The 27,125-nt window shown below is 39.4% G+C and overlaps 1 protein-coding gene across 7 annotated transcripts; it reads right to left on the reverse strand.

The window, feature by feature from the left end:
• On the reverse strand, positions 1-27,125 carry RCOR3 (REST corepressor 3). Of its 7 annotated transcripts, none has more exons than XM_030944695.1 (12): positions 26,874-27,125; positions 26,338-26,394; positions 20,248-20,325; positions 18,691-18,743; positions 16,806-16,967; positions 16,334-16,458; positions 14,827-14,905; positions 11,908-12,126; positions 10,154-10,231; positions 9,309-9,366; positions 3,860-4,101; positions 1-3,432 (listed from the first exon to the last, which is right to left on the reverse strand). In XM_030944695.1, exons 1-12 carry the CDS (start codon positions 27,013-27,015, stop codon positions 3,088-3,090), a joined length of 1,638 nt encoding a protein of 545 aa, XP_030800555.1. In that variant the 5' UTR covers positions 27,016-27,125; the 3' UTR covers positions 1-3,087. The 7 variants fall into 7 exon arrangements, with proteins under 7 accessions (XP_030800555.1, XP_030800554.1, XP_030800556.1 ...); XM_030944694.1 differs by having other exon boundaries at positions 14,809-14,905; XM_030944696.1 differs by lacking the exon at positions 26,874-27,125 and adding an exon at positions 26,550-26,639 and having other exon boundaries at positions 14,809-14,905.

Consider the following 27,125-nt stretch of genomic DNA (forward strand, 5'->3'; position numbering starts at 1 on the left):
TGCAACGTTTAGTGATTGTTTTATTAAATGCAGAAATACCTGCTCAACTTCGTACCCATTCTGATTTAAAGTGCAACAATTAAATCTGATAGTTCTTGTACATCCATATTTTGCAAGTGTTGTTTCTTGAATACATGTTGTTCTGATTATGCCTTGCATTTGTAAAATGTAATTTTTTAGTACCGTTTTGCTTTATTAACTAAAATAAACTGTACAAAAAGCTGTAGAGTTACATTAGCTTTGAACAATGTAGGATACACGTTCTCTGCCAAACGTTAGTGTGCAAACATTGTACATTTTTTAAAGTGACAAAATTAAGCCAACCTTGAAGTCAGAGTTCATTACTACATTACAAAACAGGAGACTAGATATGGCAAAAGAAATTTCCCACTGAAATCAACACCATTGTATAATTTTATTTCTAATTCTTAAAAAAATAGAAATGAATTTAGAAGAGAATCACAGTATAAGGGCCCTAACATATTAGACCATTACAAGGTACATAAAAATAGAAGACACAGATTTCTTTGAAACTTTAATCCTTTGATTAAGCAGCAAGCAAATCACTCTCCAGGCAAACACTGCTTAAAACATACCCTACCCCCCAAAACAGGACGTGCAAACTGTATGCACATATTCTGCAAAGCACACAATAAAGACATTTTGCTATGTACATACTTATTTAGTACTACAAATGCTAGGAGTTCCCTACTGTGTGCTACAGTGTAGGTAAATTAAGAAATACTACCCTAGCTATCTCTGACCCTCCCTCCCCCCTTCAAATACAGCACCTTTGCCCAGTTATAGAATATTTAAACAAGATTAAACGGAATTACAATGTACTGAACAGTTTCATAGCAGTTGGTGGTGGCCAACTGTACTGTAACACCCAACATTCTGCATACTGAAGTCTATCGACAAGAGACAAGACAAAAATTAGCAGATGTACAATACACACACCTGGGAGACTCAATGCTTAAAGTAAAAAAAAAAGAAAAAAAAAAAAAAAAAAAAGAAAAAAATCCCGAAGATGAATCTTACCACTGTTAACAATTAAACTGTAAAAATGTACCATCTTGGTTTTTTATTGGTTTTAAAGACCAGAGAGCAGCCAGATTTGTGTGCAGCTGACGAGGGAACACTAAAGACTCATGATTCCCAGAACACAAGTTTCCATGACCACTGACTCCTTGGTGCTTGTTTTAAAATTCTGCTTTACTTGGACACGGGATCATCTGATGTTCACATAGTGGCTAAGCACCTACTCTGATGCAAAAGAAAATTTGTAAGAAAGACCTTTTGTACAACACCTCAGCACACCAGTGAAAGCTCTTCAGAAAGAAAAATCTCTCAAGTTTGATCTGAGAGTATTTTAAAATGAAGAACTAAAACATAAAGGTCAACACTTCAGGTTACAACTATCAAACTTTAATACTAGATTTTCAAATGAAATAGAATCTGATAGTACAAGAACTTCCCTTTGCACATTAAAAAAAGACCTTCTTTAGCTGCTAAACTGATCATTAGACCACCTAATTTATCTGTGAAAAAAAACTTAGGGAGAGCACATCCCATCTGTATAAAAAGACTCATTTTAGTCAAGGGCAAATCTAGTTAAAAACAAAAAGGAGTTAAAATGACTTTTAGACATAATTTCAGCTATAAGCAAAAAAACCTTTCAAAATAGTACAACAGTCAACATGAATATTATTACATAATCAAGAATGCATTATTTTTCAATAGCTTAATTCAGACCACACGGTTTCAAACAGTGCTACTCATATTTGCAGCCTGGTTTACTTGGAGGTTAGAGGCATCTGCTTTTACAAAAAAACACCAAAAAACCCCCACGCCCGGAAAGACTACTAGGCATCATTCAAGGTTTCAGACGAGAATGCAGTGAAATGAGTTTCTTTCCAACTCCAATAATTTGGAAGCAACATTAATATCTGTATGCAGCTTTTACTGAGTCAATAAAATAAACAAACACCTTCGTCCTTCCCGCAATACCCTCAATTCATGTAATCAACTTTGCCAGAAATATACCAGGAGTAAAGAGATAATCACTTAAAAGTAAGACTGGATTGGCAGGAGGTAACTACTCTCATGATACTCTACCAGCACCACCAGCCTCTACACTTCCCTCATTAATGCTCAAGCAAGGTATCAGTGATCTAACATACACGAACTGCAGTCAGTCATTCTCAGAGGAATGGAATTCTACTGTACTTACATTAGAAGAATTAGCGGAATAACAAATTAAATTAATACTTCTTGCTAGATGGTTCCTGTCCTGTCATCCCCCTGGGTGGTGGAAGCTGCTGCCACTCTATCCTGCCCAGCCCCCAAGACAAGACTGCAGCAAGAAAATGGACTCCTGCTTCCAGTTAAATTCTATGAGTAGAATACAGATTTAATAAATTTGGTACAATAGCTCACTGAGTCTTCAGAATACTCTGAAAGAGGAGTATTTAATAAGCCAGTACCTTTTAAAACAAGCTAAGATGTTCTGGAAAAAGTATGGAGAGAAGACCTATGTTTTACAAGTGTATGAAATGCTTCTACTAAACAGGGCCAAACATTCTGAACCTAAAGCCATTATTTTCTTTCACTAAAAGGTAAAAAAAAAACAAAATTAAAAAATTCACACACACAAAAAACCCCAACACTACATTTAAGTCTCCTACAATATTATCTATTTCTAGATTTGCCAAACTACTTTCCTGTAGTTAGATGCTTGACTATAAAGAACCGTAATAAAATAAATAGAGTAAAAATCAGTTAAACAAAATCTTGGTGTGTTGAACATTTATTCATTTAAGAAGTTAGCTTCCTTCAGCAGTTATTCATACAGAGGAGGGCTGCAGTGTAGGCATTGTTCTGCTGTACAAGTCTTCGGCATAAAAATATTTTTATACAGGTGGTCATTGATGTCATTCCGTGTCTAGTTCTTAGCTCGCTCCTCTGGAAAACTGGTCTGATAGCTGTGAAGGCTCGCTCTTGTTTTCCAAATAACGAAGGTGAGAAAAAAGTACATGGATCCAATTTTTCAAAGGTGGGAGTCAGCATAATGGCGCTTGTATTCCTTCAGTGCAGAGTGGACTGAGGTTCTGTGTGGATGCCGATGAGCGAGGGCGGCTGCTGGCCGCTGCCGGCGCCCAGCACGGGCCGGGGGTTGAGGCGGGGGGGCACGGAGCTAGCGGGCCGGATGAGCGGCGGCGGCGGCTGGTTCAGCGCGGGCCGCGGCTGGATGAAGCGCGCCTGCTGCTGCAGCGGCGGCGGCTGGCGGTGCAGAGCGGGAGCGGCGGGCAGCGCCGGGCGCAGTAACGGGGGCGGCTGGTTTAGGGCTGCCACGGGAGCGGCAGGGGCCGGAGCAGAGGCGTGTGCTGGAGGTGAAGGGCCTAAACACTGAGTGGCCGGAGTGCTTTGTGCCTGCGCAAAGGACAAAGACAAGACGGTGTGAACGGCCGGCCCGGCCGGGACCTCACGCGGTTGGGCTGCCACTGGCCACTACACAGGAAACAGCATTTAAAAAAATAAAACCAAAGAACCGAGAAGTTACTGAAAAGAAATCACCAACCAAAACATTATGGACAGCAGAACTAAAAATATTTACAAAGCAAGTCTTCTTCTAGAGCAAGAAGTGTATTTAACAATAAAACAGTAACGTGATCGTCACTATCAAAGGTGCGGTCCTGCTCCCGGCTGGTTAACGACATTGGCTGAAGTTCTATGCAAGCTCATCATCATTCTTTAGAATGCGGTTTGCCACTCCACACCAGTTAACCTTATATTTTATCACTACATAAAATGCTGTTCCTCAACCCATGCTTACTTATTTCTGGTACACAAAACACACCTCATCTTCTTCATCAGTGCTCTTTCCTGATGGCACATTAGAAGTATTTTTTGTGTCCTCCCCTAAAGCAGAAGCATCACCATTAGAAGCCAGGGTTCCTTGTTCCGCTTCCCATTCCTGCAATACCTCCTCTAAGTTAAACCGACGCCTGTAGTTTACAAAGAAGTTCTTCACTTGGCCAACAGTCTTGTTGCCAATTACATCTGCAATAGCTTGAAAATCTTTACCATATTTTCGGACACCTGGAAGGCAAAGTAAATAACATAGCTGTGAAGAATCAGTCAGACACAGCTACGTGTGATGTATTTATAAAGAGAACCTATGGGACCTGCAAACCGAGGACTCGCTAATTAGGAGAACTTCTCAATTAGGAGAAGGCCTCAATTTCCATTAAAACAAAGTAATTCTTAATAGCACAGCTATCAACATACAAATCAAGAACTTTTTAATAAAGTCATTACCCATTCTTCTTAAAAGATCCTGGCTTACTCACCAAGCCTCTCAACCTAAAACCACAGAGATCCGGCCTCTGACAAACAGAATGACTCTTTCAGTGTGCTCACAGTAAGGGCAGATGCCCAAGATCAGCTCAGGAGGGGAGGAGGGGTGACTGAGCACATGTGAATGGCTGTAAACAGAATAAAATGCTAGAAATTTCAAGTGACAAACACTGACACCTCCTACAGGTTCCCTCCACATCAGCTGCATGCAGAGGGCTCTTTCCCACGGCCAGCGGGGCAGGAGTGGCACAGGGCAGAACAGGGGGGCACAGCTCTGTAATCACAATATACTGCTCATTCCTGCACTTGTGACACGTTCTACTCAGGCTACACAGAGCAACTGCCAAGCGTTCACCCCACAAAGCCTGTTTGAAGCTTTCATTCACCATTCAAACTGGGTAGAAAAATCTGGGGGTTTACATTTACATGCTCCACCTTGGAGAATGTAAATATATTTAAAGCTGCTTATAAGATGGCCCAGCAAAAGCCTCCATGATTAAATCCTCTACTGATAAGCAGCATGACAGGTGAGCTTTGCATTGTTCTTTTCATTAATTTTTGTACTGACATCAGTAGTCACTTTTGGTTTTGAGCACTTCAAACAAAAATCCCAATATATATTTTAAATATTTCTAAAACTAATTTGCATATAATAAAAAAATAGAGTGCAACATTCTATAGTTTTTAACTTAAAATTTGAATTGTAATAAAAATTATATACATTTTGTTATATTTAGGCTATGTGTCTAGTTCTTCCCCTCTCCTGCTTAAGAAAAAAAAAAATCCTCAACTTCTTCCCACCTCCTAGACCACAGCTTTTAACTGCACAAAGTATATTTTTAATTACAAGTGTCAAAAAGTTTGGAGACTTGAAGAAATAAACCAATTTTGTTCCAGAGTGAGTAAACAGAAGGCTTTTTTTGCTGTCAGTTATGCATGAGAGGATTACAATTTGACTTCTCCTGTGAAGCTTGTGATAGTTAAACTCATTTGGAACGTATTACAGTTCTTAGAGGACAGGCACTCTTTCTCATTACAGGAAAAGAAATTTATGCCTGATTTCATGCCTCACTTCAGAAAATGAAGCAAAGTGTTCAGAAAGTGAGAGTTGTTTCAAATCTGAAAGCTATGTTCCTTTTCAACTTAATTGTGAAGAGTGTGACCTTCAGTTTGTTCTCCTCCTTTCTACTTTCCTTGTTATTAGGCACTTCTGATGCGGTAATGTACACTCTGTGCAATTTAAAAGAAAAGTTCACCTCCAGGACAGTAACAAATTCTGTAGCTGAAGCTGATGTTTCAGCTGTCAGGAGCCCAGCTACATTATTTAGTATCTTTTTCTGGGGCGTACAAAAGAATACAACCCTCCTGATTGCAGGAACCTTGGAAAGATTTCAGAGCCACGTGGGAGGGCATGGATCCAGGCAAAGCAAAGACAGGGATTTGGCTCTGTGCTTTATCAGCTGTACAAGGTATCAGCTGTACTCCTTAAAAGCTATGTGTGCCCACACAACATTGCCTCCAGTATTTTAAAATTCTTTGTCTGCCCTACCATTACCACCCTTACTGATTTATAATGAACATGAAACGTCCACTGCAATATATCTAACATCCTGTACAATTAATCAAGGGAACAAGGTGCCCAGCAGAACAAAGCACATTTCTGTTAGAAAACTAATATAGACTTCTAGTGATTTCAGCCTTTTCTGTTACTATGGTGGCTACACTTCTTTTCTCCCTTAATCCGCAAAACAACTGAGCCTGCTGGCTATCTTCAACTCAAGTTGTCAAAAAATAAGGTCTTAAAGCTTATTTCCAAGCTAACAGCTTGAAAACAAGGTGTTCTTGCCTTCACTGAGAATCCAACTCTTGAAAAGAATATCTAAATAAACTAAAATTTCCTTAGTTCAGCTGCACACAGCACTGCTCATTTTGGATTATTTTCAATGTTATTACCACTGCTCTACCACAACGACATATTAAAAGCCTTTCAAGCCACATAAGAAATAGAGAAAATTCACTGTGTGTTTATAAAACTTTAATGTATAAGGTGATGGCATATCTCTAAGAGTTGTTGCCAAGTCACCATCCCTGTCAAACTGGTGCACATTTCTTATGCATCCTTATACAAATCCAGTGCTAAACACCCCCAAATTATTTCTTACGTGTTCAAACCATGATTCAGTAATTTTATTAGGCTGATGAAAGTGAAGCTCATAAAGGACAACTGCATAGCCTCACTTCCCATGTATGAATGAATGGCTTTCTCTCAGCTTATCTGAAAGCAGCCCAGCTCACAGGAATCCTTCAAGCTCTTCAGAACTTCATCCAGCTGCAAAGGTACACTGGAACACGTGCATGCTCTTGATTACAGCATTTTATCTTGAATGTCTCTCTTGGAGAAACTCATAAATCCAAGTTTGATTCTGTTTGCACTGCTTCATGTTGTACAGCACAGCAAACACAATTATAATCAGGGTGCAAAGCAATATGATACAGCACCACAAGAAGGCAGAAATAGTTAATGGGAGCTGCAGATCTGCTGTGATGGGATTACAGTGCTCCTGGCAACTATCTTATGTAGAGTTAGATCCTAAATTGTCCCAACTGTTTTTCCCTGCTATGCCATGAAAGCCATGCACAGGTTTCAATGTAAATTTGTTGTCTTGAACAAGTGCTAAAACACTTTTGCAATTGCATTTTTATGGCCAAGATCTTAGTTTGAAAATATGATCATTCTTATACATTTCTGTACATAAAAGTTTGTAACTTAAGAACACTAACTGATGAACTAGCCCATTACATTCAACAACTACTCAAAGTTGAACTGTTAGCTGATAAATTATACTGTGAATGTATTGGCTCAGAGATCATAAATCTGAGTCCACAACCCATTAGAGGCATCCACACTGCTTTTAAGATTACACACAGCTCTATTTTAAGATAGGTTTTCTCATTACCTCTTCCTTAGTTACTGGCAATCTCTTGAGATCAGTCTGCAGATAACGAGTTTTTCACGTTTACAAAAAACAGTACCAAAATTATATTACTGCAGATTATATTTACAATTTCCTTGGTTAGAGTTATTGTCCAAACTCAAGTGAACAAATCATGTAAGTGCCACCCACCTGCTTAATGCTTGTGATTTCTGTAAGATTATTAAAAGCATATGCCAAAATATACCAATACATTTAATGAAATAAATGTATTTTAAAGTGTAGGAACTAAATGTCCCTATGTTCAAGTCAACGTTCAAATCCAAGCCTAATGCACATTATGGAAGCTTTTAGTAGAGCAACTATGGCTACCTTCTAAAAACAAAGCCAGGGAAAAACACAGCATGGCTCCCTCATGCCTAGTCTACTACCTCAATCAACTGCTTTGAAGGAAGAAATCAAGATCCTTAGCCTGAGGGATGGGAGGAGACAGCATCTCATTCCAGGAGAGAGAGCAAGCACTAAGTAAGGGAGGGATAATTAGAACACTTTGCTCCTGTCATTAAGATTCTCTCGCACCTCCATTTTATACAGTGACAAGGGAAAGGGTCCACAGAGGAAACAATACATACAAGAAGCACATGTCAATGAAAACAGATTTCTTCCAGAAAGCCAGATTTCTCACCCCATCCTTATGGCTGACTACCTTTATAAAACGCAGAACCATCCCTAGAGACCAGAAGACTGGATTTCCTCTCCAAGGAGTCACCACCAACCCTCACTCTCTTTTGCTCAGGCTCTAGTTTATTTGTCTTGTTGGTCACAGTGTCATAGCTTAACAAAAACTGACTGTATTCTTATCACTTCCCAAACTGTTGCTTAGAGAGAACTCCAATAACCAAACTATAAAAAGGCAAGATGGTTTGAATCCTTTCATTCCAAGGCAGGCACAATGACCCTGGATTTTCCCTACTCTTCCAGCAAGTCTATCTTTACTAGTCTATCATACTAGAGACATCTCCTTCAGCTGCATCTGGGAACAAAATACTGAAGTATTTAGAAATGGTGACAGAATGAACTTAAGACACAGGACAAATATATAAGTTGAAAGGCATGATTTAAGACTCACCATATCTTCCTGCATTTCCATTCACACATCAAAATAACCTAACTTTATTTTCAGTCATCTGACTAATAAGTAAGTACCAGGTATGGCATACCTGACAACTTTACACTGATATCCTGACCCACTGAATATTTTAATATTACTTGGTCTCTCATTTCCAAGGTGAAGAATACAGAGGAATAAAGCACATAATATAACTGAGCTATTATCTTCATAAAAGATGATTCCCATAAGAGAGTCAATACATGCCTTCAAGACAGCATCTCCAGATATTTCCCTTACACATTCCTTGATTTGGCAGTGCGTGCTAATACAAGAGTCAGTTTTCCTTCATATAAGTTAAATAAATGCAAATAAACTGTATGAATAGCTTATCAGAAAATGCTGGGGTTTTCGCCCAGTAAGACTGTTAGTCAAGCATCCATATCCATCTTTAGACTCTTAAAAGGCCTGATGGGTAGATACCTGCCCATTAGTCCCTCATGAACAGAGAAAAGCAACAGTAAAGCAGATTTACTTCTGCTTTTTCCTACCTCAGGATACTGGAGATGTCTTAAATGCTTCAAATTTTATTACTTTAACAATTACTTTAGTCTTCCACATTAGAGAAATTCATGTAAAGTGATTTAGAAGATGATTGAAGGGACTTTCTGATGCTAATACAGTTGTTAAATCCTGCATAGCTTTTCTCTTTGAAATTTAACATGGGTAACAGAAAGCCTAATGTCATATTGCTTGAACAAATGTCCTAAATATTCTCAATAGGTTTGCTGTTTTGCTGATGACCAGATAAAGTTTAGCTTTGCATCAGAGGGAAATACAAATATAAGCCTAAGCACCTCTTCAAATCCTTTGCATCAGATTTCAACTTGCTGCTACTATTAACATACCTTGTACTGCAAGAAGCTGCTCTTCTGTGGTCCAACGGGCATTGATTTTCTGATTAGACTATTAAAATTAGAAAAATGGCACAAAGATCATTAAATTGTTTCAACAGCTGCAAGATATCTGAACATAAATCTATTTTACTTGCACTAAAGTTTGCAAAATAGGTAAAAACCTCTTGCTTATAAGCCAAAAATTTATAGTTTAAGACTGCTTTCATGCAGAGGAAATAGTGTTTATGGAATTGAGCTTAAAACTATGCCAGCAGTTCTTCCTCTGTTTTATTGTAATTATTAGTATCAGCTATATAATAACTTATGCACAAGCTAATGATCTTTATGCAGACAGAATTTGAATTTATAGTAACATTTATCTAAACTATTTGGACTAGGTGTTTAGAGCATTTTGCATTCATGTTATGTTTCATATCCAAGCCTTTAAAACAAACAGAACCAGAACTTCAGTAGTAATAGATCATTCATTTCAGATGACAATATATATATATATAGTCATGTTTTCACACAGAACACCATTTATTACTGGCAATCTACACTACCTATTTTTAATCCAAAAAGCCCCCATGTACCAGGGCTCAATTTCAGCTCCCTATTACTGTGAACAGACATGACATTTCAGTTTTTTCTGCTTCTTTTTTTCAACCAGTTGCCATAAAAAAGTGCCTACCACCAATTTCTTGTAAAGAAGCCAGACTCCCCCCTGCATGTAATTTAATGGATCCTGTTTAAGCTGCTACTGGAGTGCAAACACCAGGCTGTAGCAAAACACATTTCTGCAGCTTCCCACTAATGTAGGTGCAAGGCCACAAGTTTCAGTGTTTGTTCTGATTTACCTCAGGAGGTTTGAATTCTTCAATCCCGCCTTCCATTTTCTGTTTAAGTGCACTGTTTACTTGCTTAGCATTTTGAACCTTGGTCAAAAACAACAAAGTTAATCAGCTCCACAAAGAAAGTTGGTCACTTTACACATTTATCTTCACTAGGATTGCCACAAGTGTACCTCCTAAGTTAAAAAGAGAAATATTATCGTTTAAGGCTTCACTACTTTTAACTGTTCCAAAAAAAAAAAAACTTTAAAAAACCAAAACAAAACACATCAGTTTACTATGGAGAAAAAAAATAAGCCCATCTTTCAAAAGAACAGTTTGTTTGCAAGAATATTAAAAGCTGTTCACAAGTAATTTTTGATAAGGATGCATAGGTTCTTGAAGAATTAAGAATACTCTAGACACAAAACTTCATTCTTAGACATGTGAGATGTATTGCATATATTAACTTATTAACTTCTTCCTTCTAAAAAAAAATTCTTGAGATGTTTTCAGTTAGTTCCTTCTGACAGATGCTTTTCATTGACCTGAGATCATTCAAATTTAATTAGGGGGGATTCTTGAAATTATTCTAAATATTTCTTAGTTTATAAAAAGGACAGACCTTCCAAATTGTACATATACACATCTATGAACCACTTAAATCTGACATTGAGGCACATAACATAGGTAAGAAAATAGTTTTGCATACTATGGTGCACAGCTATTACAAGGGTTCTTAAGCATGGACACAAAAGCAGACAACTCAGTGGGAGATTCCAAAGGCTGCATCTCTGAGATCACTGCAAGAAAAGAAAAAAAAAGGAAAAAAAGGAAAAAAAAAAGAGAAAAGAGAAACACAACCTCAAGGCTGAAACTCACCTACACTTAAGGCTAAAGAGTGAAACCCACCTATGCTATTTAGCCCCAGAGTCCTGCTGTGACAGAAAGAAGCTTATTTCTCCTGTAAAAGAACATAAGGGAGCAAAAACCCCATGAAAAAAAAACCCTTATTCACTCCATGATTTTGCAACATGGCAGCTCTATAAGGAGGCAGAAATTCCAGAAGATAAGCCTTGGCTCTGCAGCCCCATCGCTCCTAGAAAGCAAGCATGCACATAACTACTGTACCCTTAGAAGCTGAATAATTCCATGTTTCAACTTTAAATGCCAAAATTTAATTTCTTAATGCAAAGGATGCAGGCAATTTTCCTCTTAAAGGCAAAGACTAAAAAGCTTTTCTAAATTTAATAAGAAGTAGAAAACTTATCAATTCAAACAGAGAAATAACTAGGTCCACACATCTAGGTTCCACACACCTCTCATACTTTCATAGTATGTGGGAAAGGACATCCATAAAAAAACTACAATTTAAAGCATAACAAATGTAACTTCCTCTGCTCCATTGGTCTCATTTTTGCTTTTCAAACAAATACTTCTAACAAAGTTAAAAAAAAAAAGTCAAATCAAATGTGACTTTTGATTTTTCCCGTCCCCAGATCTGTAGCACTGCTTTAATGCTACCCTTTTTTTGAAAAAAAGTAAAAAGTAATCTTGCTTCATTTTATCCAAAAGAGCAGATGAACGTCAAAAACAAAACTGAAGAGCAGCTACTATCCAGCATTTGTGGTGATAACTGTGGAACAAAACGAGGAAGACTCACATTAAAGAAGTTTCAGAATCTTCACAGAATCTAAAGAAGTTTCAGAATCTTCAAAACCATTACAATCAGAACAATCTGAGATAAAAAAAAACAAACCAAGACCAATAACCCATGGTACCTGTCGCTTTAATGAGATTAGTTCCATATCCAGCTGTCTAAGAATTGTGTTGGCTGCATTGGGACTACAGGAAACAGCTATCACATCTTCCTGGGTCAGGTACATGCCTTTGGGTGGCCGGCATTTGGAACGCTGGGAATGGTGGCGATGCTGCAAGCTCTGATACTCTCTTCTACCCAGACCTATTTTGCTGGTCTGAACAGGCTGCTCATTATTGCCCTTTAATTTACAAGAAATAAATCATTAAAGAATAACAGTATCTTGTATACAACTTTACTAAAAAGAATGAAGTATCAGATAGCATTGTAATGTTGTATTTATGACAAATAAAACTTAAGCTAACATCCTCCTTTGCATGTAGTATCCAACTATGTCTTGCAGATGACTTGATGGAGCATACCAGTCATCTGCTGGATAAGCTTGAATTACTCTATGAAAGGTCAGTTCTCAAAACTTTTTTTTTAATATGACCACAAACACAGTAAATGGTATGGAAATCCCAGTCTGAACACTGTGACAGAGGGCAAACATTATGGACCTCTTGCATATACAGAAGATAAGTAATATACATGTATGTATCTTGTTTTTAAAGCAAATAATCAGTGACTTTACACATTTATTTCTGATCAGATATGAAGATTTTGGGCAAATACTAAAGGAGAAGAATGACAAAGTCAACTAGGCCAGGCAAGAATGCAAAATTACATTTCTCCCTGCTGTAAGCACTCTCCACAAAGAGACTGTACTGTTTGCTTTGGGGGGATGGGGAGGAGCCGATTTGGGATTTGGAAGAGAGAGTATAGACATACCCCTGCAGTCATTATAAAAATCTATGTAATTTAGAAAACATGGGCCTTGATTATTTGCTTCTTTGGAAAGGAAAGGAATGGCAAAGAGGAAATTAAGTATTTGTTTTGGTATGTATGGGCACCTAAACATTCTCTGGATGTATGTGATTCCATCAGAGCAACTGAGTAGTTTCCCTATAGCCCAGGAGCAGAGACACTAAAATTACTTGCTCTGCAAGGATATTCTAATTCAAAGGAATGCTCAGTACCAGAACAGAAAGAGAAGTCAGGCTTTTCCCTACTTCAAGCAGCTCCCTACTGCTCCTGCCTGCTGGCATCCATGCATGTTAAGAGGAGGTGGTCATCTGATCACAGTGACTGCAAAACCAAGTGCAGCAGCCATTATTATTAGCATTATTATTATTTTCTGTAATAGTAATGCAGAGCAGCAAACAGAGTCTTGTTTTACTACACTTGACCTTGTGCCACATTCTCTTCCCCAGCTAATATAACATCTTAATCCAGCCCACAGACTTCACAGAGGCTACCTTAAAAGCACTTAAGATATGTGCTCTTCCCCAGAAAACTGATGCAGAGCATTACATCTTTGACATGTAAAAAAATCAAGGCTAAGTTTACTGCTGCCCTGTTTATACTTATTTGGGTTTTGGTTCTGCATTGCTCTTTCAGTATGAAATTGTAGTTCCTGTTTGTTCAATCTGGATTTAAAGTGAAAATATTCTCATAATTTTGTCTTGCCAAGATAGAGAGCTTAGGTTATATTTGTTTTATCTGGTAACAGAAAGTTTCCATTGCTCTGTGTGTTCAAGCAGCCTACTCAGTTTATATTCTGCTTAGGAAGTGAAAGCATGCAAATCCTACCAGAACTATTAGATCACTAAATTATCTTGTGCAGATCCAAACAGCTCATCAGAAACTACAAATCTATTTGTCCTTTTCCTAGAAGTCTATCAACACACCACTTGCGTTCTGGACTGCATGTCATGATTCAAACTATAACCAAGTAAATTGAGTAAAATAGCTCTTATTTAGACATGGCTAAGGCAGCAACTCAATGATTAGATTGCAGGGACATTGTTAGAACAGAGAAAAGTAAAAAGGTACATTATCAGACCATGTGACATTGCAAGTCACATATACACTTGCAAGTATTGCAAGTACTATAAAACATGCCCATGTTAAAAAAGTAATCTTGAACTCTTTCACTGAAAGGGATAATTGTCCTTTTTCCCCCAAGGCCAGCAGATAAAGGGATACATTGAAGGTCACTGCAAAGCTCAGAACAGAAGCTAAACTTATCAGTCTCTTACTCAATATTATTTTTGTGAAAAGTGCAAAGTTTTATTCATAATCCTAGATAACCCTTCATGGGAGTGCTGAAGTTTTGCATAACCTGTCCTCTCACTCTTGAGAAGCATGAACTGGCTGATTTAGGAAGATCACAAATGCTTAAAGCTGATCAAAGAAACAACTAAACACATACTTAAATGTGTTTTTCTACTCTTGTTCATAGATAGCTTAATGTTTAGAACAAGAACTCAAACTCCTAAAACCTGAACATACCCTGAACACAGCAGTCATCTGTAAAGCTAACAGTAAGTGCTCATTAGGACAAAAATGTTTTTCCTCTACATCTATTAGTTAAAAGCATCTCAGTAAAACCATATATTAGTTGAAATGCATCACCTCATTGTGGCTTTGAACAAACAACAAAAGTTGTTCTTTGAAAAATGTAATTTAATTTTAAAATTCAAAGAAAACATTTTGATTCAAATAATTCACAACCAGTAAAAGTGTAAACATATTAACAAGACTGAAGGAGGGCAAATACAACCTGTTTTACTAGGTCGTGAGAGGATACATCTTTCACAAAAATTGAAGATCTCTCAGGACACAGTGGAGGTAATGAGAGATGCATTTACAGCGCCAAAATGGCAAAAATACATGATACAGTTTTGTTTCAGTGAGAAATCATCAAGATCCTGACTACTTAAAGACCCTGGGAGTTCAGCAGGTTGAAACCTAAACCTCTGTACCACAACTCAGTCTCCACAGTAACACATTCACTGAAAACAAACAAACTGACATTCACCATTAAGTTATCTGTTACCTCCTTTTTGGCTTCTTTTTTGGGATCATAATCACTATCATTTCCATCCATTGGATGAGATTCTTCTACGTCATCATCACTAAAGACAGATCATAAAAAAGCTGGTCACTTTATTACTTTTTAAACCCAAATCTAAGTATGCACCAGGGTAAGAATTATCTACTTGAATTTATCTATTTTGAGTATATGGCATCTCAAAATTATTTGTAGTTTACAAAAGACAGCTGTTACAAGCATGATTTCTGTATTAAATTCTAGTAATAATTATGATGAACAAGCAATCACAAACCGCAGTTTCAAAGTTACTTTAAGCAGTGCTGGTACTGCTGCCAAGAATTTTGGTGTCACCTTTCTTCAATTCAACCACTTGTGCCAGCATGAACATTTATGTGGCCAACTATATACCAAGGGTAGAAATAATCTTTCATTTGCCCCATTAGTTTTAATAGACCAATTTTCAAACCACTGCACCAGCTGAATAAACTCTTGCTGAAGTCTGTGGGGAGCATAGGGCATATGATGGGAAAACATGGGACTGCTTTTTCACCAACGTGCTTAAAATCTAGCAATTTAGTGGAGGGAAATGAAATTTACTGAATTAAATCAAAGAAAAGGTTAAAAAGAGAACAGTGAATTTGGAGCCCAATCCAGTCATTCTGACAATATATTTTCTGAATAAATTAATGCAAAAACAAACTAAAATTTATAGTTATTACCAAACCCCTCCAAACTGCTATTTTAAAAGCAAACTAAGTTTAGCTTGCAATTTTTCAGAAATAGAATCACTAAATAAGCATATCAACTTTAGATTCAGAAGTTATTCAAAATAACATATAATTAAAGACCTCTTTTGCTCCAGTTAAGCAATTTTCTATAGATATAAAATCACAGCTTCCCATATAAACATAGATTATATTACTTATACATGCTACACATATCACCTTTTAAAAAGTGCAAGTTAATTATTACATATACTGAGCACAATAAAATTTTAATTTTATAATAACTGTGAGAAATGTTATTCCCTTCTATGCAAGACAACAAAACTACTCTGAGCTCTAATTCTCTGATAGCAGTTGTAAGTCTTCTAAAAAACAACCTTATATAAATTTTTGTTATAAAACAACGCATAGGCATTGTAACTGCGCCAGCTCTTTATAGCTGCGCTTTCAGTTGTAGTTCCATATTAGCTCAAAAATCCAAACCAAGAAACAAGTTCAACCCCACCCCCACAAAAACACTCCTGCACAGACAGTAACAGACTTTAGGGTTTAAATCCTTGTTTTTACAGTTATCCATTAAAACACTCCCGTCTCCTATTACAACTCACACAGACTGGAGTGATAAAGTTTTTAAAGCACAGGTTCTGCTAAAACCAGAGATATCACAACAGGGGTTCAAACCTGAAACACATGGCTCACGCTGAAACAATGGCTAGAAATTACTCCACATCTCTACTTAGGAAGATTTCAGTCTCTGGTTAGCTACTTGAGAACATAAAACTCACCTGTCACCTTGATTATTTCTATTAGCTAGTTTACGAGCCTGACGATCCATCAAACTTGTTCTAGAGCGAGTTTTTTTCCAAGAATAGTAATATTTTACAAGGCTTGCAATGGTCTTGTCTGGGAGCTAGAAGAATTCATCAACAGATTAACACTTTTAAAATTTAAAATTCCACCCAGAATTATAATTCTGCTCTGTTTATAATCATCTTTAAACAATATTTTAAATGCATGGGTAGGACTGAAAGGAGGGATGTACTTCATACACATTTTTAAAAAGGGGAGAAGGCCTCTTTTCATTAGAGTGAAAAAACTGTATGTCCAAGAGACATGATGAAATTAAATTAAATCTTATGTTCAAGGTTCTTCCTGAAGTTTTTACACAGAAATCAACAAGAAATTTTAGCCCAACAGGAGCCTTTGTTCTTAGTGCATCTGAGGTGTTTAATGCTTCTGATTAAAACATCACTTTACCATTTGCTGGATCCTGTGAAAGCTCTTTCCATGGAAGCTAAATGCTTGTTCAAATAGGACTTTATCTTCAACTGTCCATTCATCGGGGAAAGGAGTGAAGTTAGGGAGATCCGCAAGGGACTTCTCAATATTGTGTTTATGCCAGAACAACATGCCGAGAGCCTTTGAAAAGAAATAGTCCCTCTTTGGATTTAGTCAATTTTCTAAAACACTGAGACAAGTTAAATAAAAACAGGCAATTTATTTGTTCAAAATAAAATTTGACTAGCAGAATCCCTTCTCAAAATGTGTTTACAATTTTATTGGCTGTTTACTATAGGTTACAAAATTCTCTTTGGAGACAGCAGGCACATCTATACTTTATTAATGGTTTGAAAGCCAGACAATTTAAGGTTGGCATGGCAGCAGTAATTCTAGAGCAGCTTGAACTAGGCTGACAGGCTCAAATCTGACCTGCTTTCTTACTTTACAGGCATATATCACCTACACAGCTCCTTATAGGCCTTTATTACCAGCCCACTCAAGAAAGAAAATAAAAATACTTTTAAGTATTAATACTTTTAAATAAAAATACTTTTCAGTAGCTGGAGGATCATCCAAAATGCAAGTCTGAAAGTTCAAAGCGAAAGTGGTCTTTCTACAACTCTCCAATCCACAAATAACAGCATGGCCACTTTGTCATGTGCACCTAATAAGGAACGGAAATTTAAATATACTTTCTTATACAATTTCATTTCTCAACAGTCTAACAGGATTTTATGTTCATTGGACTTTCTGCCAGAGAATCACAGGCAGGTTTGATGCCAAGATTTGGGCATGGGAATTGGGCACTCAGTTTCAATCATACAGCACAGACACGATCACCAGGCATCTCCAACCCCCGATTTCACATCTTCTAACAACCTGGACACAGCAAACTCTGCTCTTCTTAAGATGGCAAGTGACAAACACCTCTTGCAAAGAGAATTTCTATTCCATTGTGAGGAGTCTACAAATGTTTTGTACCAGAAGTTATTTTGGAAATCCATCTCTTGGAGACTTGAGATCCATCAGTTCCTCCTCTTGCCTAACAGAAGTCAAGGCATAAAGAAGTAACACCAAACCACAGGTATATTCTGGACATTGTAACACTGGCAGCATCTTTGTCAGACAGCAGTTGAAGAGCAAGCTTCCATCCCCAAAACTCGATCATACAACTTCTTTTCAATCGTAGAGCAAATATTTTTTTGCAACAGGTAATCTCACTTTTACACAGATCGGTTAATTGAAGAATTTATGAAGAATTTATGAACTTATGAAGAATTTTGTGATAGAACTACATGCAGACCAGCAAAGTTTTATCCTTACTTTTTAAGGAATGGTGGCCAAAGGCTGTTAAACAAAAAGTGAACTTGTTTGTTACTTTCAGAGCTAAAACCTGAGTCTGTTCTCCTATCTCTGAAAAAACCCACTCAACTGAGGTTGGTTTGCAGGTTTTTTTCAATATGAAAGAAACCTTTTCAGTGCCATCCCTATCAATTAATGGTTCAAAATTGCACCATATTTGCATTGTAATGTTAAACTTTAAATTTGTAAGCTGCTTCCCTAAGAAACTCTTTAGCTAAATATACACACACAATTGCATGACATGCCCAGTGTATCAAGAAACATACCAAACCTTTCAAAAGTGCACATTACAAGCTGAGCATGTCATGAAAACAAAGAGCTCAATCTTTTGCAGAGAATCCAGACAACTGTATGCAGATCCATTTAACTGCAGTGTTTGCTGCCGTGCCTGAAGAGAAACAGCGTTAATTAATGGTAACCAAGGGGAAAAATGAGTTGTGTTATAGTTTTATATTTAAAAAAATCCTTTAAATGAGCACTCTCATTCCACAGCACTTACCTGTTCCACATTGTATCCATGTTTTTCCTTTGCTATTGCTATATATTCATCCACTGTAACAAAGCAATGTAAGAATTACTCTTTAATACTTTTAGCTCTGCTCTATGACAGAATTAGCCATCTAACATGGGAAGAGAGTCTCCCCATGCTTTAACACACTGCATAGGCCCAGGTCCCCCAAAATGTTAAATATACGCATAGCTTTATTAATAATAAATAAACCCACTGACCATTATTGAACAATTAATTTTATAAACTTTTTACACAAGCTAATTCTGCTTTCTTTCACATTATTACTACAACAAAACCACAGAGGCTCATAATTTATTTATTTATTTAAAGCAGAGACTAGCTGGTTATTGAAAGGCTATGCCTTTCTGGAACCCCCTCTGAGTTAGCTTTAAATTTAACTACTTCTACTGCATGTATTCCTAAATACATTGAAAATTACAGCAAGGAGATCCTATATCAATGATTATGCATATCCTCAAGATTACTATAGCTTTCACTGACCAATATGGTTTTTAACTATGACACAAAGTATGTGTCATAGTTAAAATAGACAGTATGAAAATAGAAAGTATGAAAAATCAATAATTAGATAACAAAACTAAGGACTAAAACTAAAAAAATCATATTTAGCAATATTAGAGCCAGCTTTGAGATGAACACTTTTCATCTTTTTGAAATTAAGTCCCACTTTATTTTCAAACAAAACCTTTTCCTATTCACCTTCTAGAGCTCAAAATTAAGTGGCAACTAAATAGGTGAAAGGAAGTACTATCAAAAAAAGGAAATAATCAAATCCTCCTTCAAATGGACAGGGGATATCCTTGCCATACACTATTGCTGCAAAGAGTTAATTATACTTTAAAGGAATGAAAAGAAGTGTTTAATAATCACAGCTGTATTTTATTTCTAACTGTTCTGCAGTAGTTGAAGGTGCATTCCCTCAAACAGAGGGACACAAATCTCTAACTACTGGTATTAGACAGAAACCGTCCTGAGGATGAGCTTCTCATGGCTGCATCCTCAAAGTTTACTCCCCTATATTACATATGGGAAATTCTAGCACAGGAAACAAGTTTAAACTAGATTAAACAGATAATTGATCACATTTAGTCAGATGACTCCTGTATTTCAGGTCACTCCTAAAGGGAAAAAATGTTTGGTTTTTCCTTCTGTGACAGCAGTAATAATTTCCCCTTGAAGTGGGCCTCAACAAATCTTTTCTAAATTCATCCACTGCAACTCCTCCTCCTAGGAATTTAAAGCAGCAAGTTCCTCATGTTCAGATATTTTATTCTTTAATTAATAACAAAAGGTTTCACAGGCAATGATTGTGATAATACAAAATGGGCAGTATGATTTGAAATACTTTACTAACATAAGAGAAAATCATCTTTGCTTTACCTGGAGTTCTCTAAATAAAGAAAAAGAAGCTTTGTGTTTAAGTATTTGCAGTTTCACTGTGTGTAAAATAAAGAGCAAACAGGCACACCAGAAACTGATTTAGTTTACTTAAGCACCCAAATTCCTAAGCAGGCAAGGACTTACACTTGGCATCAGGAATATTATGATATGGAGACCATACAAGCATCCCTCCATTATCTTTATCAGTGTATTTTGTGGCACCTGTAAGAAAACAAGTAACTCTCAGTATTTATTTAATAACTATGATCTAGAGAACAACTATGTGACAGTAAGCAAAAGCCAACCACAGTAAGAAGTCCAGCTACTAAGGGGGGGGAAGGGGGAGGGGAAATCATTAATTCACAATTAATTCCTTAAGATATCAAATGGCTGAATCTGAACACTATTCTTAGGTTGTTCAAGTACAACTAAATATTAGACAGTATCCTGGTTACCACAATTAAACCACTGAAGTGCACTGCTTCAGTTGGAAGGAATCTTATCTAGTTCCAAACCTCTTGCCATGGGCAGGGACACCTTCCACTTGACCAGGCTGCTCAGAGCCCCATCCAGCCTGGCCTTGAACACTTCCAGGGATGGGGCATCCCCAGCTTCTCTGGGCAACCTGTGCCAGTGCCTCACCACCCCGCAGTGAGGAATTTCTTCCTCATCTCTAAATCTACCCCCTGTGAAGTTGGCAAAGATGCAACTTTGTTCTCCTGAAGTTTGATTGTCCGTTAGGGCTCTAACATTTATCACTATCATAGGAGTACTAGGACCTACTGTCGTCAGTTAGACTTGCTTAAAACAAACAAAAATAGGTAAGAGCTAGAATTCAGTCACCATCCCTGATCCCTTTAAAGATGAAACCACACTAACAACTATTCTGTTCATCTCTCTCTAGTTTTGATTTTTCTAATTTTCTAATTTTAATATTCGTAGTCAACCAAATTGCACAGCTGGAGAAAGGAGTTAGATGTAAAAGTAATTTTTGGTTTTGGTTTCTTTACCCCCACCTCAACGTAGCAAGGGAAGCAGTACAAATTACCCATCTCATCAGGACAGAGCAGTACCGATACAAACACTGAAGCACTACATCAGAGCATGTGATTTTTGAAAACATGCTGTAAAAGCAAACTCCCCAATACTGTAAAAGCATTCATTCAGAGCCACTTTCCATTACTATCTCACAAATGTAGTCAAAAACATAAAGCCCCTTACCATCTATTTGTTTACAACAGTTTATCTCACTAAGAAATTGCTCAACAATTGGATTTATATCTAATGTCAGTATGAATTCCTTGAGTAATCACCCTCAGAGGAGAAATCCTTGCATCCTTCTTGGAGAAGTACAGCTTTTTTTATTCAGTGAAACAAGTAACTTTTCACTCCATTTTAAGCTTACACACTTATATTTAGGCTCTACATCTTGTTTGAAGCAAACAAAAAACCAAACCCAGTGCTTTGAAAAAAGAACAGTGTAGTGCTTTCCCTTTATGTACTATGTTTTGTTGCTCTTCCCTCTTCAGTTTGGCAGTGTTTTGTATTTGCTATCATCTCTGCAATCTTGATCCATCACAACTGTGAACCTGAAAACAGTTAATTAAAGAACTCCTGCGCCTTTCCAAAATGAGATGTGTAAGGCAGATTACTTCAGTGCAGCATAAACTCTCTAACAGGTTAAGAATGTACATACACTCATAAAGCACCAGGTTCAAGGCAAAAGCTCCACTAAACTCTGAAAGGTTTTTGGTATACAAGAATGAACTCCTTAATATAACTTTAGAATAAAAAAGCATGACATTTTTAGTCATTAGGAATGCAAGACTTCATGAAGAGCCAGGGCAAGCTGTTACAGGCACAACATTTCTGTTGTCACAAGTAAATGACCACTATCCTGCACTTCATTCTAACTAAAGATGAGGAGAAAGCAGGATGACTAGAGACCGTATTAGAGTCTCAGGTTATGAGGAAAAGAAGTCTAAACTTAAGATAGCTGCAAACAAGTGGATATCATGGATATTACCAGATACTGAATATTCAAGTACTAAAGCAAAAAAAAATTAGTTTCAGAGTTCTTGTGCCTGCAGGAGATCATGTATGTGGTGACACTCCCCTGATGAGGTGCGACCCTCACATGACAAGCAAGCAACAACCACCAGAACATCCCTTTTCAAAGCAGTGCTGTGTCCCCAGCAGGAATCAGACATCTGCTTCCATTCAGGTGGCACCTTCACACTGCCAAAAGAAAAGCCAGGATGACAAAGAAAAATGAGATGCATACAGGTAGCTTGAAGGAAGGCACCCTGACCTCAGCATGGGATGTCCCTAGCTGTAGGACTGGGATCCCTCCATCTCTGATGCCTTGAGAGGTGATCTGGAACAGACACTAGACAGAGCTACAAGAATAAAGTAGGTATTTATTAGAAGGCCCTAAAAGGATACACCTCGGGCAGCACAAGAGCCTGGCCAGGGCTACACCCAAGATGGACCCAAAAAGGTCACAAGATGGACAACCAGTCACAAGGTTTCACACTTTTATAAGTTTTGGTCCATTTACTTATTGGGGTTAGTTGTCCAATTACAGCTTCAGGTTATGAAGTCCCATTCTCCTTGTTTGCTGTCTTCAATTCACTGTTGTTTATGCTTTTTGGGCCTGAAGCTTGTAACCTTCGTTCCTTGGTTCTCAAGCTAGAAAAGGACTGTTTTGTCTAACTACCCTGTGAAGAGAACTTACTAACACTTAATATGAAGCTCAGAGCTACACACCAAGGCAGCACAGAATCTGAAAAATATGAAAACTAAAACTTAAGACATCATCTCCATATGCAAGACCATGACCCACCTCTCTGGGAACTCTCTGCCTGTCCTTTGTGCCCCAAGCACTCAAGGAAGCAGCCCTAACCCCCAAAGAGGCTGTGCTACACGATCTTTTTTACAAGGGAGGGCGCTGGAAATACCCTGCAACATGTTAACCAAAGTATGTTAGAAGACTTGTAAGCCAGTAAGGAACAGAAGGGCCAAGAGCTACATCTGAAGAATAACGAGTCACTCTCTCCCCAAAACACACTCCAAGCCCCTGAGGAAGAGGCTTCTGCACTTCAGCTGCAGCACCCCTCTGCCAGCATCAGTCAGGAAATGCAGCCAGCTGAAGATGACCAACAGGCACTCTGCACCACTTCCAGAACAGGGAAATCATAGCGGCAAACTGACCCTCTCTAAATTGCAGCTTCACACTAGAAGTTGGGTATGCACAGCTGGTGCAGCTCTGTGCAGGATGCTAGGTACTCAGAATAAAGTGATCATCCAGAAACATACAGGACACAGTGAGGGCATTGTAGGGCAGCATGGCAATTTAAAAGAATGTTGGTTTCCAGCAGAAAATGTACCTTACTCTGCTTAAGATTAAGCCTTCCCCACACCATTTAATAATTTCAATTTAAAAAAGCCTGTTTTCCTATTAGAAGGCTTGAGAGAGAAAAGTTATAAAGACATGCAGACAAATGCTTTCCTAAGTGACCTTAAATGGTATAAAATATTCTTCTTGACAGCCCCAACTCCAGCCCCAAAAAGAGGGTAAATGGGAAATGAAGTATTTCAGCATTAAGTAGGCAAAACTCATACTAAAACCATTGTGAAGTCTAAATCTGAGTAGAATAAAACTTCTCTAGCAGTTCTCTGTGGGTGACACAACAGTGGTGCATTCTCTACTGTGATTTCCAAAAGAATGCAAACAACCCACAATATAAGCATACCGGCTTTGTAACATCCTGTTGGATCTATAGGTGGGTCAGAAAGCACAAGCAAAAAAATTTTCACCAAGAATATAAAATACTATAGGAAAACCAGGAGGAGGAGACAAAAATCTGAGTGCAAGAGATGGTATGTTAACTCAGTAAATTAGATAAAGTAAAAAACCCAAGTTTACTTATTAAAATTGTTACTTGCAGTGACAAAATCTCTCTCACTGGTGTGATAGTTGGTGACAATTAAAACACTACTTCTCTTAAGCTCCATCTGAAAGTTTGCTTGTAGAAGTAATATGGTGTGGAGGGGGCAAGAGAGTATACTAAAGTGAATTTTGCCTAATTGCTGCTCCCAACCACAATCCACTTCTTCCATGAGACACTGAGAAACAGTGGTACTTTTTCTTTAAAAAAAGATCTTGTTTTATACATACATTGAATTTTTAAAAAATGTTTACTGCCATCACAGCATTAATCATGAATAGTTTGTAGAGCATTGCTTGTGGTGATTTTTCAAGACGGGCTAAGTGAAACCCAAGGATTGGTGTTATTCCAGTCATTTTAGTATTCTGTAGGTTTATTATGCCTGACTTTTGTGTCTACTTTTATCCATCGATTCCCTTCTCCCACCTATTTATTTCAAGGGGCTTAAAAAACAGCACTCAAGAGTACTGCAAATAAACACATATTCTAAAGTATTTGATAAACTCTAAAAAAAGAGCATTAGAACAATTCCAAGAAGAAACATAATTAAAGATAATCAAACACAGTGCCACGTCCATATATACAAACCTAGAATTAAAGGGGAGCTTATTACCTCACTTGCTACAAAAAAGTAACCTAAATGTACCTGTAAGGGCACAGATTTTTGTCTCTCATTACTTCTGTCTCTAAGAAATTATGCCTCAAAACTCACCAGAAAAAAATTCAACCAAAAACCCAAAGAGATGAAAGAATGAGATCTCACTGATATCTCCTCAGATAAACAATGTGCTAACTTGGTAAGTGCTGTACTTTTAAACTTGATGGACTTTTAAATTTATTTTGTAAGGCTTAGGTGTTCCAAAATAAATCACTACCTTCTTGCCCTAATGAGCAAAATACACACACCAAGAAGGATAATACCTCATAATAAAACATTATGCCTCTAACTCAGGAGTTATTAAAGAAACGTTTCCATTATTAAGGAAACTGATAGGGTGAGTATATATTAACCCCAGTTATTGGAGAAAGAGGCATTAATTGAATACCATCCCCCTGAAACACTTAGGAGCTCTAAAAAGTCTGCTTATAGGAGAGCATAAAATTAGTTCTGTAGTTACTAATGTAATGGTACTATTGCATATAGAGTTTACACAATTGAAACCACAGAACCCCAATTGTCCTACCAGGGCTGAAGAGTTCTTTTAATCAAAAGAAAAACAAACACTAGGTGTTTTTCTAATTTAAGTGGCCTATAGGAAAAGCAAATCCAGGCTGGAGATTAGAAACCATAATTTTTATCCGTGTATATTTTTCTGTAGGCAATGTAAAAATAAAGGGTGCAAACAATTAGCCTTATTAACAAAGAGACATAGACTGCGTGCTCCTTCCTAGGGGAAAGCCATTCCCTTAAGCCAAGATCACGCATTCATTTGATCCCACCCTGGCGCTTTCCTCGCCCCGGCCTTTTCTTTGGCCGGCGGGGACTTGTGCCCAACCCGAGGGGCTCGCTGCAGCCCTGGGAGGCACCCTGGGAGCAATTCCCTTCTGGTGAGAAATCATCCGACACCCATGGAGGCTGCCCGGAGAGCAGCGAAGTACACAGGCTTCATCTGACCCACCGCTACAGCAAAACTGCTGAACGCTCCTGTGCTCTCCCTGCTCAGCCTAGTAAGGCACGGCAGCATTCTCGCAATTAACTTGCTGAAGCTGAGTACCAGGCTGGGCGAGCGTACCCATATTGCTCGGGGCGGGGCCGGGGGGCGAGGAAGGCAGAGGAGAGCAGCTCAGCCTGCCACGGCGGGGCCAGCCAGGCTACTACAGCACACAAAACCGGGAGCAGGAGTTTCCCACCGAGCGCATCTTCCACCCAGCAGCCAGGTCTGCTCCGCTTCCGGCAAGGCGCATCACTTCCCACCCTTGCCCGACAACATCCATCACCCCTCGGCTAAGATTTTTTATGGTTATAGGTTTAAGGACAGGGAGGGGGTAAAAAAAAAATCAAGCTTTTTCTGCTTCATCGCCTCCCGCCGGATCCACATAATGCGGCCGATAATGAAGTGAGAATCCCCCGCCGCGAAGCCCCCCGCCCCTGGAGCGCAGATGCTGCCCCGGCCAAGCCTCCCGCCGCCGGCACCGGGTCGCCGACACAAAGGCTCGAAAGCACCGTAAATAGAGCCCCGCGGCCGCCTCCCGCCGCCGGAGAGCGCCGGGCGAGCCCGCCCCGGCGGCGAGCCCACCCCTCCCGCCTCGGGAGATGTCAGGTTACAGCCGAAAAGCCATTTACCGGGCTCGAAGTCAGGAATGCGCGCCTGGTATTCCGCTCCGACCCTCATTCCTACATCTGCAAGGCAAAGGGGGGGAAAGAGAAATTAAGGGCTGGAGCGTCCCCGGGCGCCGTCCCAGGCTCCCGCCGTGCGGCGGGCGGGCGGGCTGGCGGAGCCCCCGCCGCGGCCGTGCGGAATAAGCCACCTCCTCCCCCCGCCACCCCCCGCCCACCGCCGCCGCCGCGGATTAAGCCCCGACGACCGCCGAGGAGGGGGCAGGAGGAGGCGGAAGGGGGAGTTTATTCCAGCGGAACAATGGGGACGGCGGAGGCTCCCGGGAGACACTCCCTCCCCATCGTTAAGTACCGCGGGGGCAGCCGCGGGGCCGCGCCGCGCGCTCCCGCCCCCCCGCCCCGCACACGCGCGGCCGCGGCTCGGACGGAGCGGCGGAGCCCCGGCACCGGGAAGGGGGAGGCGGCTCGGCTCGCTTCGCCGCCCCTCCCGCCGCCTCCGCCACCCCCCTGCCGCCGCCGGCGGGGCGGCCCCAGGCTCGCACCGTGCTCGTCGCCACTGTCGCCGCCGCCGCTCTCCGGCTCCGAGTAGTGCCCGTTGGAGGGGCTGCTGCTCTTGGCGCCGTTGGGGGCTGTCCGGCTCTTACCCCCCAAGAGCTCCGCGCCCTTCTCCATCGTGCCCGGCATGCCAGGGCTGGGAGCGGGGGAGAGCGGCGGCAGCGCTGGCTGCCGAGGGGGGGGAAGTTAATACGGAGCCGCCATGTTGCCCCCTCCCCGCCCCCCCCTCGGGCACCTCC

This window comes from Camarhynchus parvulus, chromosome 3, assembly GCF_901933205.1.
Source record: "Camarhynchus parvulus chromosome 3, STF_HiC, whole genome shotgun sequence".
NCBI lineage: Eukaryota > Metazoa > Chordata > Aves > Passeriformes > Thraupidae > Camarhynchus > Camarhynchus parvulus.

What these genes read in the sequence shown, in the direction of transcription:
- RCOR3 (XM_030944694.1), bottom strand. Translation starts at nt 27,015, where the DNA reads ATGCCGGGCACGATGGAGAAGGGCGCGGAGCTCTTGGGGGGTAAGAGC. An exon ending in CGACAGTGGCGACGAGCACG is followed by an intron (nt 26,395 to 26,873) that starts GTGCGAGCCTGG and finishes TTTGCCTTGCAG; the next exon opens with ATGTAGGAATGAGGGTCGGA. An exon ending in CATTCCTGACTTCGAGCCCG is followed by an intron (nt 20,326 to 26,337) that starts GTAAATGGCTTT and finishes GTTTTCTTACAG; the next exon opens with GTGCCACAAAATACACTGAT.